At 41.3% G+C, this 14509-nt stretch overlaps 1 protein-coding gene across 1 annotated transcript in view; it reads left to right on the plus strand.

The window, feature by feature from the left end:
• The window catches only part of hdac4 (histone deacetylase 4), a 144490-nt gene that overhangs the window by 6320 nt on the left and 123661 nt on the right, over window positions 1–14509 (plus strand). The window contains exon 2 of the mRNA XM_042426572.1: window positions 6197–6495. Within this exon, the coding sequence (XP_042282506.1) occupies window positions 6474–6495 (22 nt within the window). The 5' untranslated portion in view covers window positions 6197–6473. The remainder of the gene's footprint in view (window positions 1–6196; window positions 6496–14509) is intronic.

Genomic DNA, 14509 nt, shown 5'->3' on the forward strand with positions numbered 1-14509 from the left:
CGTTGTGATACTGCCTTAAGTGGTCTAGGTTAGAAGAATTTGAACTCTGGCTCAGTGTTTTTTCTTGAGCAGTAGTTGTGAAGACACAGCATTCCTGCAGTTCCCCCTCAATAAAAATGTGTATAAAATACTCAGTCGTCCGATCATGTGAAAGCAGCTTCACACACTGGCTTATACTGTGGGCATAAATCTACATCTAAAACCAGTGAAGTGAGTGCTACAAAAGCCCACTCTTATTTAACTAAAGGGTGAGATGCAGAATTCACATAGACGGGTGATGCTGAGAGTAAGGTCGAAAGATGTACGGGTTAAAGAGACCGAATGACATTGAAAGAATGAGTAATAAAGAAAGGGAAGTTGAGTGGGCCTCTGCCTTCACAGGACTTGGCACATTGGATGGAAAGATGCTACTTCCTGCTTTTTATGCCAGTTGGCCCCTTGTTGCCAGGGCAACAAAACATGATTGTCCATTGAAGTCAGACTCACGCGTCTGTTACCACCGTCCTTTTTAACCACTCAGAGGTCATCAGTAGGTAAAACCACAAAGACTGCTCAAATCTAGAGAAGCTGTGCACACTGCAAAAGAGCAAAACTGAGGCGTCACACACAATTTTCCTTAATCTAAAACTGTAAACATACCTTTGAGTTTAGGCAGTCTGAGATTGAGGCACCCATGATGGCCAGCGTCAGTGAAGTTAAACCACATTTTCTTTCTCCTCTGCCCTCCCTCTGTGTGTAAGTGTACAGCAGAGCAGTGTTTCCCCATGTCGCTGCAGAATTATGAGTGCCGCTGCTAAAATTTCACACGATCATTTGTATCAACGGGCTACTAATGATTTTCACTCGCACACTGTGGGGGCATGATAACACCCTAAGTTATTGTGGAATTGTTTTAAGTCATCGACTAGTGCATCAAAGCCCAGAATCCTCCCTCTTTATTCCTCAAAGGACATCTACGTGAAAGGTACTGTTATGAGAGTAGTGTAGCTCCTTCAAGGAATAGGGCAGTGTGTAATGTGTGTGCATAGCGAGTGTGAGAGAGCGAGTGGCAGATAAGTGACAGTGAATGAAGAGGTTAGCAGTAAGTTGTCAGTCTGGCAGTAAATGTACAGTACAGGCTGCAGTGTGTCAGTTGATAAATGCTGCAGCTTCTCAAGACCAAAGAAGTCTCGTCTGTTGTTTCCCCAACTGCTGGAAAAGTGAAGGGGGTTAGCTCTGAAGTTAGCAACAATGAGTTAGCCTAACCTGACCAGGCTCACTAAAGGTGGACTGACCTTTAAGGTGGACCAGCTGTTCTCGTTTTAGTGTCAAACTCAGCTGCTCCTAAACAGAGAACGGAGAAATGTCTGGTTGCTGAGTCTCTCCCGAGCTTTGCTGACAACCCAAAGCAGTCAACCTAGAAGAAACACTGCAGGGAGCTAAACACACTTCCAATAAAGGTCGAAGACAGAGGATTGCCCTTGTAGGTTTTACTGGAAGCAATTGACAAACTGGGAAAACAAACTAATTTAATGACAATTACAAATCAGAAAATGAGAATCCATAAACAAGAGTTAGACCAAAGGTATTGTAAAATGAGTCAGGAAAATGGATTCACAAAAATATAGGGCTGCAACTAACTAATCATCTGTTGAACATTTTCTCAATTAATCAGTCAGTTGTTTGGTCTATAAAATGTCAGAAAATGGTGAAAAATGTCGATCACTGTTTCCCAGAGCCCAAGATGATGAGCTCACATGTCTTGTTTTGTCCCAACCAACAGTCCAAAACCCAAAGATATTCAGTTTACTATCATAGAAGACTAAAGGCTGATTTACAAGTGTTGTTCGACAGAAATGATGTATTTTCATGTTGTTTGACACTTTCCTTTCATGTTATACATTTTAGTTAATCTTTGATAATAGATTCACCATTTTTCAAGTCTGTCAGGTATCCATATGAACAGTGAAAGAGGTTTTCCTCTCTGTAATCATTCCTCCTGTTCATACTGGCTATTAAAAGATCCCCTTCAAATGCGCTTTCAGTGTAAGTGATGGTGCCAAAATCCACAGTGTGTCAACAGTGATTTTGTGCAAGAATGCATTTAAAAGTTTATCTGAAGCTTATATGAGACTACAGCAGTCTGAGTTAGTCATATCAAGTGAATATCTACCACATTTATTTTTAGCATCAAATTCCCTCTTTGTGTTTCCTCGGACAGTGTTTCCCTGTTGAGCTGCGGTGGAAGTATAGTTACAAAAAGAGGAACTTTGACACTAAAAAAGACTGTAACATTGAAAGATATCTACTTGATTTGACTAATTTGGACACTGAAACTTCATATTAGCTTCAGATAAACTTTCAAATACATTTTTGCACAGACTGAGGACTGTTGATTTTGTCCCCTATCACTTACATTGCAAGTGCATTTTGAAGGGATCTTCTAATGGCCAGTATGTCATCTTATCACCATCAACTACCTTTTCAAAGTGATGCTAACATGTCAGGACTCTCTGTGCTGCTTCTCCTCAGTATTCACTGTTATCTGATACAGCACAGCTTCTTGCATACTAATGTATAACAGTGAATGATCTTTAGTTATCCACTTTTATACACAGACATGTTATCACTCAAAACTGGAAGAGTTATATCATTATCATATTGATCGTCTGTGTCTTTTTTAGCTGCTGCGTAGTCTGTTTAGTGGCGAGCGACACACAATCGTCCCCAGGCTGTCAGAGCTCTGTATCAACAAGAAAAATGATCCCCCTGTGCCACTCGATGCCTGTAGTCCTCGTCTTGTCCCCGTTCAGCTAGCAGCTGATTGATGTGATGTCCTGCGGTCATGGATGGCCTCGTTCACTTAAACTTGAACAAGTAGCGCGGAGTATCATGTCACTGCAGGTGCTATCATGCCAGATAGGGTGTCACTTTCTCTCTCCCTTCACTTATGTGCACACTCGCTCCCCTTCACCACGCTTCTCCCGTTTACTCATTTTTCCTCCCCCCCCCGTCACTTGTGTCACACTGACTTTAGGTTCACTTTGGGACAGTTAAACACATCGACTAACGGCGGGATGCGAAGGTTTCCAGGTTGTAGTTTTATTTCGAAGATAATATCGCTCGCTTTCTCTATACCTCAACTATTTTCGCCAACAACAAAGAAAAATCAGGAACACGTCAATCAGTAGCATACTGGCGGTGCCGTTAATCCCATTCGCAGGCTGAATTATTCATAGTCAATTAGGGCTGAGAGGCTGAAGCTGTCTTCATGGCACAAGTGCATTTTCAATGATTCATTTCATGAGCTATGCAAGGGTTCTCTTAATTGTTGTTTACTGCTCGCTATCCAACCACGTTATTTTTATGCCATCATGATTACTCCTGGCAGCGCTCAGAGTGCTTGGGAAATGAAGTCCATTAAGGGGTCCTGTAAGCCATTTTCCTGTCAAGCACCATGAAACCTTTCCAGGTTCAAACTTTTACTGCATGCGAACAATAAATCTCATCCAATCCATCCAAGGGTCAGTCAGTGGAAACGAGACGCGTGAAGAGATGCAGGTAGTGTAACTTTATGGTTCTGCAGAGCAGTAAAAAAAATACCTGCAGTGTTGTACAAAGATTATTTTTTTAATAGGATCCCTGAAGAGTGGTGAAAATTACAGAAAAAGTGAAATCATATGGAATGTACGCTTAAAAACCGCACAGCTGACCAGAGCCACAAACTGCAGGTTGACGGCGTCACTAAAGCTGCATTTACGGCTTCCCTGTGTTGTTTTTTTTTTTGTGTGTTTTGTTTGTTTGTGTATGGCAACAAGGGAGAGCGAGAGGACTAAATGCCTTAGGTCATTGCTGACATAGTTTGACAAGCTGTAAAAGCACAGTCTGAATTCTTGTGTGACAGACAACTCTTTTGACAAAAATAGGTGGCCGGATCTGAGAATAGCACCGCTGCCCTCCAGTCGACACGCCGTCGGCTCTTTTCTGCCTCAGCAGATTCATCAACACCCACTTTGAGTATCCCTCCTGTTCATTAGTGCGTTGTCCACATATTTATATATATATATACAACTATTAAAGTAAACACACCCATGTCAGACATTCACACAAACCACTAAACCTTCCCTTAGGTTATTTTATCCGGGGTCTGGAGGACGCTTTGTGGTGTGCAGCACACAAATTGTGAAGTAAATGAGAAATGCTGAAGAAGTACAGTGTCATAGCAACGCATTGTTTGTTTTCACAAGCTCAAAAATTAAAGCTGACAGTCCGCAGTTGAATCTAGATGAGACTGGGGGCAAAACTGGAGCAATTTTTTATTAGATTTTGTAACTTAAAAATATCTTAATAATCCTCTATCTCTCCTCACTTAGCATGCTAATGAATAAGCCGCACTTCCATTAAATTTGCCTTTCACTTGAGGGACTGTTTTTCTTCTACAATAATTCCTGATAAGTGAAGTAAGACCCTCGAGAGTCCTGGCAGTAATGTGTTTCCATGAGGTTTTATTTGGCGATTCAGAGCTTGCACCTTCTTTCCACTGAACTCATTTGTATGACAGTAATTCAGTCGAACAGCTTTATAGTTAAGGCGACAGCGTGTTTGTGGGGTTTGAAAAAACACAGGGATCACATGCACACGCTGTATCACGGCCTCTGTGATATTTCTAGTGACTGATCGCAACTCTTACCACTATTACCACTTGTTTATGTTCAGCTCTGTTGACACCTGTTATGTGAGAGAGGTGAGTTTTAGCTTCTGTCGGTTAGAGTTGAACTGCCAGGTGCTTCCCTGTATGTATGTGTGTTTGTGTGTGTGTGCGTTTACATACTCCTGGCAGAGTTTGATTGTATAATACACACATCAAACAGTATGCAAGGTTCTTTTTCTCCTCTGCTATTTACTCTGAGGTATGTCTAAGCCTGTAGGAGGTATGGTTGGGCGATAAGTCAAAATTTTCCTACTGGCCACACAACAACTGGCAGTTGCAGATACATTCGTGCAGGTGGGTGTGAGGCATGCGCTGGGGGATGAGGGAGTCCCCACAGAGGACATTTTCAGCGAATGCAATCATTAAAGAGCGGAAAAAAGAATCCAAAACCCCCTATTTGGGATTATTTTGGTTTTAAACTGGACGCAACCAGCAAGCCAAAAGGACCTAAATGGAGTAATTTTCCGTCTTTGCAAACAAGTAGCATACCTTTTTAGCAGATTCTATCGCTACCGATTTGCACAAGCATTTGCGAGTACACCGTCCTGCTGAGCACACGCTACACTAGCACTGAGAGCAGCAGGTTCCCTCAACTGGAAGAGCCTTACTTCACCAGCCCTCAATCCTCGGTGCTTTTGCCAACAGTAGTAAATATAAGAAGGACAGTCTGAGAGCCAGCTGACCATGCAAGCTGTGGAAGTAAGATTTAGTAATGTTACAAGAAGCTGGCAAAAGATGAAACCCTTGGAAAGTCACATTTTATTCATTGTGTTTAATAGAATGTGACATTTTTTTCACTTTACGGTTTTAACATTTTGATAACTTCTATAGCTATTTCTAAACCTAATTCTAAAGCTTTGCCCTGCTGGGTGTGGTAACAGTACCCACAGGGACTTCTGCTGCTAGCAGTTGCATATAAATTGTGTAAATATGCTGCAATTTTAGTAAACCTAGATGATTCAAATAACATGTGATACAACCGATACTTCTTTTGCCCACAATAAACCAATTTATATTATTGAAAACAGTCAGTGTCCAGCATCAAACAAGAGCTTGTGTTTTTCTTGTCTTATCATTGGCTGTGACTTCATGTGGCTGCTACTTTTGTAGTGACAGTCCAGCTCATTACTGGCCATGCACATACAACAATACAGAGGGTCATAAATATAGATAGACAGGATGTATGCATGTTCATTTAGGGTCACAGATAGACACAAACCAATCATGGGGTCATCGGTTCTTTGAAGCCTTGGAGATCTGCAGGTCTTTTGTTCTCTCCTGGCCAGTAAGGACACCACATGGCCTCAGGTAAACACAGATTTGGTTTGGCTCAATAACTGGCTGGGAGGAATAAAAAAAGCCTGCAAGACACCAGCTCATGATAACCCCTGACTGAGAATATGTCCTGTTTGTTTGTTTTGGATTTGTTGGAAGTATTTGTATCTATCTGGAATATCCCATGCATATGAAACCCCCCCTTTTTTTTTTTGCTTCCACTTCTCACAGCCTGACTATTTGGTGGAAGGAATCCTGCCACAACACAACTGAGGTCTCCACCTGCGTCTGGGTGTGATGAAGCCTTGAGAAACAATTACCCTCTGTCCCTCTTTGGCCTGGCGCCTCCACCTAGCGGCACTGACTCGGCCGGGAAGCTCATGGTGGTCACTACAGCCACCACAGAGGTGCACTGACACCCTCAGCACTCACCTCTCCTCCCCTGTCCTTTCCCCCTGTTCTGCCATCCTCCTCGCTCAAGTCTGCCAGACACCGACAACCGATAACTATGAGCTCTCACAGTCGACAAGGTAAGATGTAAAAAGTGTAGCAATTAGGGCTGCAACTAATGATTATTTTCATTATTAATTAATTTTCAGATTTGTTTTTTGATTAATCGTTTTGGTCCATAAAAAACAGTGAAAGGAAAAGCAGGAAATACTCAAATTTGAGAACCTAAAACCATCACATTTTTGGCATTTTTGCTTAAAGGTATACTATGCAGGATTTGTCACAGAGCACTCAAAGTTAGAGAGAGAGAGAGAAGTAGGGGGGAGCCAAAGAATGAATGAAAAGAGGGACTAAACCGTGAATCAGATAAATAAAATTATTATTTTTGATGATGATTATTTCATGGCAGTTATGCTCTAAAACACAAATAAACATGGCCGCACCTCTGCGCAACACTACGGGAAGGTGCTACATTGCCGGATTTTGTGTGAATGCATCCTGTCCGCTGCGGCCTCTCCGCTCTGCGTGTGTGTAGCCATAGACACAGAGATGGAGAACAGAGCAGAGCTGAGGAGAGAGACGGAGACAGTGACCTCACACCCTCCGTGCTGTTATTGCCTGGGGGGCTGCACACCCACCGCCCAAAGGTTGACGCCCAGAAGCATCCTGAACGCAGCAAAATAATAAGAAAATACAGGCAGAGGGCAGAGTCTCTGTAGATAAATATACCGTTACACACTTCTAGTGGGTCATAAATGATGACTGAGACTTTTGTATGACTCTATATATTGTTTTTAGGAAAGTCCTGCATAGTGCACCTTTAAATAAGGACCTAAACAATTAATTGATTATCAAAATAGTTGATTAATTTTCTGTTGTTGCAGCTCTAGTAGCAATTGCATGAATTCTTCTGATCTTTTCTGTGCATTTGTAGTCACTTTGATGTGGAAAGGCCTTCTATCATTTGAAACAGGAATAACATTTTGCAGAAGGGGATCTGATTATGATGTTTTCTGTATTTTCTGAATTTAGTATATATGTCTTTATGCACTGCTGATGCCCAGTTTCATAACTTTTTGTGAACCATAAAACTTTGAAGATGATTTTTTTTTTAACCATAACCCCCTAAATTTAGTCCACATGCAATAAGTGAATGTCAGAATAGTATAAAATGGTAAGTGGAACGCTGCTTTTGACAAAGTGAGATTATTACAGGCTCAGTTTTGCTCTGCTGTCTGTCCTCTGTGGTGTTTACGGTTGAGTCTACAGGCATAAAAAGACAGAATTGACTTGGTTTGTCGCCATCATCAATAAAGATATTCCTCTCTAAGCCAAAGCTGAGGCAGTGTTTGACTCATAGAGAGAATGTTGGAAATGTAGCTTCTCTCCATTTTGATTTGGTAGTCGATCATTTGATTAGACCTTCGTGAATGGAGCAAACCAGCTGTTTATATGTAGCATTTTCTTCAAGGGCTCTTCAATCTGATCTTTCAGGGAGTGATTATAATATTGCTGAAAAACTCCAGCAGGTTGCATTGTGTAAACAGCATTTGCAATAGCTACAGTAAGAGGACACATGTTTGCCCAAGTGTGTTTTTTTAAAATTTTAATTGGTAGTTGAATTGTTTTGCAGTAATTAGGCTACTCTTACCAATAGAACAGATTGGTGCATAAAAAGATGATTACAGCTGTAGATATGATTTTTCCATAGTGGAACGGGTAGAGGGTGTTGCACTGCTCCCGTAACAACAGCGTTGCTAGTGACCTTTTTCTTTAGTTGTTCTCGTACAGCTTTAATTGCACAGTAACATGTAAGGCTGTTAATATAGAACGAGCAAACAACTCAACTAAAGTGTTAAAATTACAGTCTTTGTAGGCGGTTTAAACAATAAAAGAAGAGATTAAAATCGTGAAGGATGAAAAGAATATTTAGGTCTTATTGCTTTATGTGTCTCTTTTTTTCCTGCTTTGTATGCATCAGTCCTCCCGAGATCTGCGTCTGACTTTCTATATTTTGTCCTTTCCTGTGTCAGTTTTTATGAAAGCCGTTTCTCTTTTAATAAAAAAAGATAACGCTCTTTTTATCTGCACAGTAAATTAGCTTTATAGGGAAAAAGTTCCCCAAGTAGTCTTTTTTTTTTTTTATTTGGACCATGATCATCTTTTTCACTTTGTGTTCTTTTCTATGAATAACTGTATTCATAGAGACGATCCGCTGCAGAGTGTGTCTTTCTATTCGCCATCATGACAATTAACCCATAGAAAATAAAAACACATGTGTGACGCTCATATGGTGCGTCAACAGTTCACAGTTGGTTTTTCTTTGCATGCTTTAAAATCGGATTCCCTGGTGTGATTAACCTCCAGCCAATGGGAGCAACCCATATGGCCTACTCAAAAAACCTTTTTTTTCCTTAATCACAACCTCTGTGCGTTTCCTCTTTCACAACTACAGACCAAAGAGAACAAAAAGCCAATTGTCTCCCCATCATGCTTTGGTTGTCTTGGTCGTATTCAGCAGATTGATGTCACAGCCATTGATTAATTGTTTTGGGGGCTATTGGTCCTGTGTGGCACAATGTAGGTTGTTGGCATCACCTTCCTTTCTTTTGAACTGTGAGCGGAGACCCGGTCTAGCGGCAGCCAAGAGGTTTTGCGTCAGAATGGTTGTTTCAGGCCAAATTGCTGTGAACACTGGTGCAGGCCAAAGATATCTGTGACTTTTTTTTTTTCTTACTTTTTTAAGAATACACTGTGTTATGTAAGTGGAACCTTGGAGCGGGCTATATTTTCCTATTTTATTTTCCTCCTCTTCTGATTATTTCCATGGTCTGTTCATTGTAAGTTTTTTCCCCTCAAGTCTTTGGAAGTTTCAAAAGTAACTTTAAGGTGTAGGATTACAATTTCGCTGTCGTCAGTTTTGAGGCATGCCTGTCAACTGCCTGGTTATTTCATAGGCATCATCTGACTTGCTTGTGCTTTCATGGCCAATAAAACATTCGGGACAACGGAAAAATGGTCCTGACCTAAATCCACAGTTGTCAGAGTAATCACAACTCTTAACGGAAATCATCTAATTTGCCTCTCATCTAATTTAGACGGTTGTAAATAAGAGGCTTAATCCCACTATTGGAAAAAAAAAAAGATTTCTTTATGATTCAAAGTGAAGCCAAATTTTCCACATACAATCGTCCCCCCACCACCAAAACAACACACAAAAAAAAGGTGACGGATAGTTCAGCCAAAACATTTGGACCGCCAGAATTTCCTCCACCTTGACGGGGCCCTGAAATTAAGAATGAAGCTTTCAATCTTGAATTTCATGCGGGCCACACCTCCTGTTAGCAGTTCATTTTCCCCTTGTCGCCCTCCAGTCTGTGCAGCGTTGCTAAGCCCTTTTCCATACATGACAGATCATCATTTCCCATTCTCAAACCACCATTTCAGAGCACTGAAGGGCCTTTTGTCTGACTTAAACTTGGGTGGCAAAGGCTGGCATGTTGACATGCTACTTGGCATTTTGGAACCGGGTTTATGGCCTTGGAGCCAGAGCTAGAACACACACACAGACAAACTCTCTCATCCCAACAAGACCTTTCCCTCCCTCTCCTCCTCCCTTACAGCGGCAGTAATGGGTGGCAGGTCCTGGCTGAGGGGGGATCTTGCGTCAATAAATCGTCATGCAGAGCGACTCCCCTGCCTGAACACAAACAGAGAAAGGGGCCGTCTGCTGCTAGAGGCCTTGTATTAGTGTGTTAAACCTCCTTTCAGGCCTGTAGTCCCGACCAAAAAGAAAGCTCATGCTGAGTTTAGTAGGTGTCTGTATTGTGTACCAGTCTCAGTTGGTATTTTACTTCTCGGAGTGGTCCCAACCTCCTCCTCTGGTCCATCTGCAGTTTTTTTTCCCTGCCTGCTTGTGTGTGTTTTCAGAGTGAAAACTTCAGTACTCACTTTTCCCCAGTGGATCTAGTCATACATCTTCTTTTTGGACAAATCCGTGAATATATTTTATTGTATTTGCATGGGTTTTCTCTTCATCACAACATTAATTCACACCCTTCCACCATGCAACAAAACTAAAAGAGGAACGTATTACCTTAACTCGCAGGTTTTTAGATCAGCAGGTCGGCGTGTGTGTGTGCGGGGAGTCGCAGTTGTCTCTCTGTCAGTCGTTGCAGCTGTGCAGCGTCAAGGTACAGGGCGGGGGCTACTGTGAGTTGGTTTTTTTTTAAAATAAACACAAGAAAGACACCTCCTCACTTTTTGGAGTCTTATTCATACTGCTGATCCATGGCAGATGGTTGTGAATTATTCATGTCAAGTTTGGGGGGGGGGGGGGGGGGGGGGGGGGGGATGAGCATGGCCATGTGTAGATTTTTATCCCAGAGATTATTCAGTATCAGAGAGGAGTGGAGAAATGATTGAGAGAGTTTACAGCACAATAAGTGCCTTACAAAAGATGGCGGAGTGTAAACATCTAATGCCAGATAAGACTGTTGTTATTTTTTTTTTATCCGGTGTGACTGATGGAGCACTGCAACGTCATTTCGCAGGATTAAAGCTCCTTTTTTTTTTACAGCTGTGACAGTCACTGTTTTGTTTTGTTTGTCAGCTGTGCGGCCGTGTCTATTTCTAGTGTCGGTGCTTCGAGGATGTTAATGCTACATCACTGAACTTAAAGTTCTGCGATTTTTTTTCTTTCTTGTTAAATATGAAATCAATGTTTTTGACTTATGCATTTTCTTTTTAAAGCAAATTCCAAGCATAGTTGGACCTGACGTGTGTATTGAATAACCAAATGTAAGCTTGCGCATTAGATTTAGAGGTAATCAATGTCAACTGCTATATAGATTAGGCTCCTGCTTCTGAAATAGGAGTTTTTAATTCTTTCATTCGCCCTTCCTTCTCTTCTGTCACTCTAATTTCCTATCTGTCTTTTTTTTCTCTCTCTCTCTTTCTCTCAGTTTTAATCAGTAACTGTAATAAGGACTCGCAGTGGGAGCTATCAAAACCCTCCAGTGCTGGATTAGACGAGAGTGGCTAGTCTCCGGGCCAGGCCACTGGAAAGTGAAGCATAATCTTCAAAAAGGGGAGCTTAACCCCTGCTGGCCCACGCCGACGATTCCTCATTTGCAGGGGCCGCTGTCGCAATGAAAAAAGCTCTGGGTGTTAATTGATATGTTTTACTCTGAACGTTTAGAAATTTGTCTAAAGATGACTGATGCCAACCGAGAGTCTAGCAGCTTATTCAGAGGAAGTTATTACAGAAGTTTTTACGGATAGTGACGCTGCTCACTTGATCCGTGCTTTCTATTCACTCACAGCCGCGCTTCTAGTCACCACTGCTATCTAGTGATTGCCCAAAAAGCCAGAGGGACACAATAGCACTGCCTCCTATCTGAGTTTAATGCATTTGAGTGCTGCAGAAATGTTATTGTTCTCATTTATCCTTGGCTCTGCAAAATTTTTCCTCAATGGAAAGATGGATAGGAATGAGAGTTGAACCAGACTAAACAGAAGCCTTTTTAGAGAACAATGGATGCTGTTGTGGAGAAATAAGATTACTGCCTCATTATTGTCTTTCTCTCAGTTTTCCAGAATATTCCATTCAAGTAATCTCATTGCCAGATGAAACAAGTGTGCAATTTAGCCTTTGGAAGAATTTATTAAGCATTCAAAGCTCTGTTCTGCTCTGAAGAGAAGCTGAGAATTGAATCATGCTTGTGTGCTGAAACTGCTTTGCACTGTAGTTTCAAATAGACAAAGATCCACCAATCTTCTTTTTTATTTTTTTCACTGTTAATTGTTCAATGATTTTATGGTTGATTTGGAAGCTAAATTAGGCAACATGGCGTTTTTTTTCTTTTTTTTTTACTTTGGGTCACCTTGTACATGTTCTGTGCTGTTGCTTTGTGGGGAAAAGCTTATAATTATAATGCAGTGGGTTTTTATGCGTAGTTGAGCTGACACCATGCACACATACAGCTATTGACTGTCAGACCATTGACTGCATCACTAGATTTGTGCCGATGATACCACACAGCACTCAGAATAGTCCAGATGTCCAGTCTGTGCAATAGATATGGAGATTAAGAACACGCAAGACCTGGAAGATTAACCCTTAAGGATTCACATCTGCTAGCAGGCTTACAGTACAAGTAAAATGCAAGAGGTCAGGTTCACTCATTGTCTATGACTCCTCTGTGCAACAAATAACCCTGGTGGAGTAAAATCGAGAATCCCTGCACTGCTGTATTTCCCATCTGGCTGGGAGATGGAATCCGCTGTATGGGTTCAACAGGGGACAGCGGAGAAGAGGGAGGCGGGTCAGGTGGGTCTCTGAGGATGTAATCCTCCTGCTTTTATGAACAAAACAAAATCAAAAGTTCCCAGCAGTTACACAATCCCTGTTAGGAAGGGCTCAGTGCACCCTGGGTCTCCCAGGGCAGAATGAACTTTTCCAGGCACTAATCCATGGATAAGCCCTGAAACCGAGGCCTTCAAACTCAGCTGTGTGCTGCGGTGTACTAAAAATGCATGAAATGCCCCATGGAGCTGTTGTGTTCACTATGATTGGCATCCCTTGCAGATCTGTAGTCGTACTGCTAATGTGGTGATTTAAAGATGCAGGTCTTGCCATTCATAATGGAATGTTGTTTTTAACAAAGCTTTAAAGGACGGTTTCACAGTTTTTCAAGTCTTATAAACAACAGTCAGGTGCCCATATGAGCACTGAAACAGGTTTTGCTTGCTCTAGTTGTTCCTCCTGTTCATACTGGCCATTAAAATATAAATAAAATAGCAATCCAAATGAGTCAAATCAAGTGGATATCTTTCAAATTTAAAGTCTTTTTAGTATCAAATTCCCTCTTTTTGTTATGATCCTTCCAACGCAGCTGAACAGGCAGACACTGTCCGTCAAGACACAAAGAGGCAGTTTTATGCCAATTCACTGTAAATTTGGAAGGTGTCCACTTGATTAGACTAACTTGGACTTCCAAAGTCTCATATTAGCTTCAGAAAAACTTTTTCATATGGGCACCTGATTATTGTTTTAAAGGTCCAGTGTGTGAGATTTTATGGCATCTAGCAGAACGGACCACGGCAGAAATAGAATATAATATTCATAAGTACGTTTTAATTAGTGTATAATCACCTGAAAATAAGAATGATTGTGTTTCATTACCTTAAAATGAGCCCATTAAATCTACATTGGAGCAGGTTCCCTTCCATGAAGGCCGCCATGTCGCACTGCCATGTTTCTACAGTAGACCGGAATGGAAAAACCAGATACTGGCTCTAGAGAGGGCCTTTCCAGTTTTTGGCAAGTTTTGTGGCCACCGTAGATTCTCCTACATGCTTGGAATGGGAGAGGGAAGGGGAGGGCAGTGGAGGGGTATTCAGTTCGTTGCAATCTGCAACCTCAATGCTAGATGCCACTAAATTCTACACACTGGTCCTTTAAGACAGACTTGAAAATTTGTGAACTTATCCTTTAAAAATCTCACAAACAGTTTTACCCATTTGAGACTGACTCAGATTTATAATTACTTAATTTATCGATGCATAATATTCTCCAAACTCCTCCAGACTGAGAGATACAACAATACACAGCCCAACAAAACAACACATAAAACAATGGGTAACCAACTGATCTAAAAGATTTTGAGAGAGATATACAGCACCAGTAAAAAGCTGCTTGCATAAGCCAATAGCATGTAGTAATAAATGCCTTTTTTTAGACACTGCTCTCTCCAAAACTCTAGTCCTGGCAGCTATTGATTTTCTGTTTTTGCTTTGTAGTTTATTCACATGTGATGAGTGTGTGTTATGTGTAAGACATAGGTTCTAGTGTTTTAATGGAGTGCGGTTAGATGGTTTTGATAGCAGGTGTAATTGGAGCGCAGAGAGTTACAACAGAAGATAGAATACTGATCTGTTGAAATTAAATAGATTAAAAAAATTGATTTGCGCAGATAGAGATCCAGCAGATCAGCCTGGGGACATTTCATCCAGTTCAATTTAAAAACTTTAATCATCCCCAACAGGGCAGTTAAATGGATCCCTGGTGTTTGCGTAAGGTTGTGTGTGAAG

The sequence above is a fragment of the Thunnus maccoyii genome, chromosome 11, assembly GCF_910596095.1.
Source record: "Thunnus maccoyii chromosome 11, fThuMac1.1, whole genome shotgun sequence".
Classification (NCBI taxonomy): Eukaryota; Metazoa; Chordata; class Actinopteri; order Scombriformes; family Scombridae; genus Thunnus; species Thunnus maccoyii.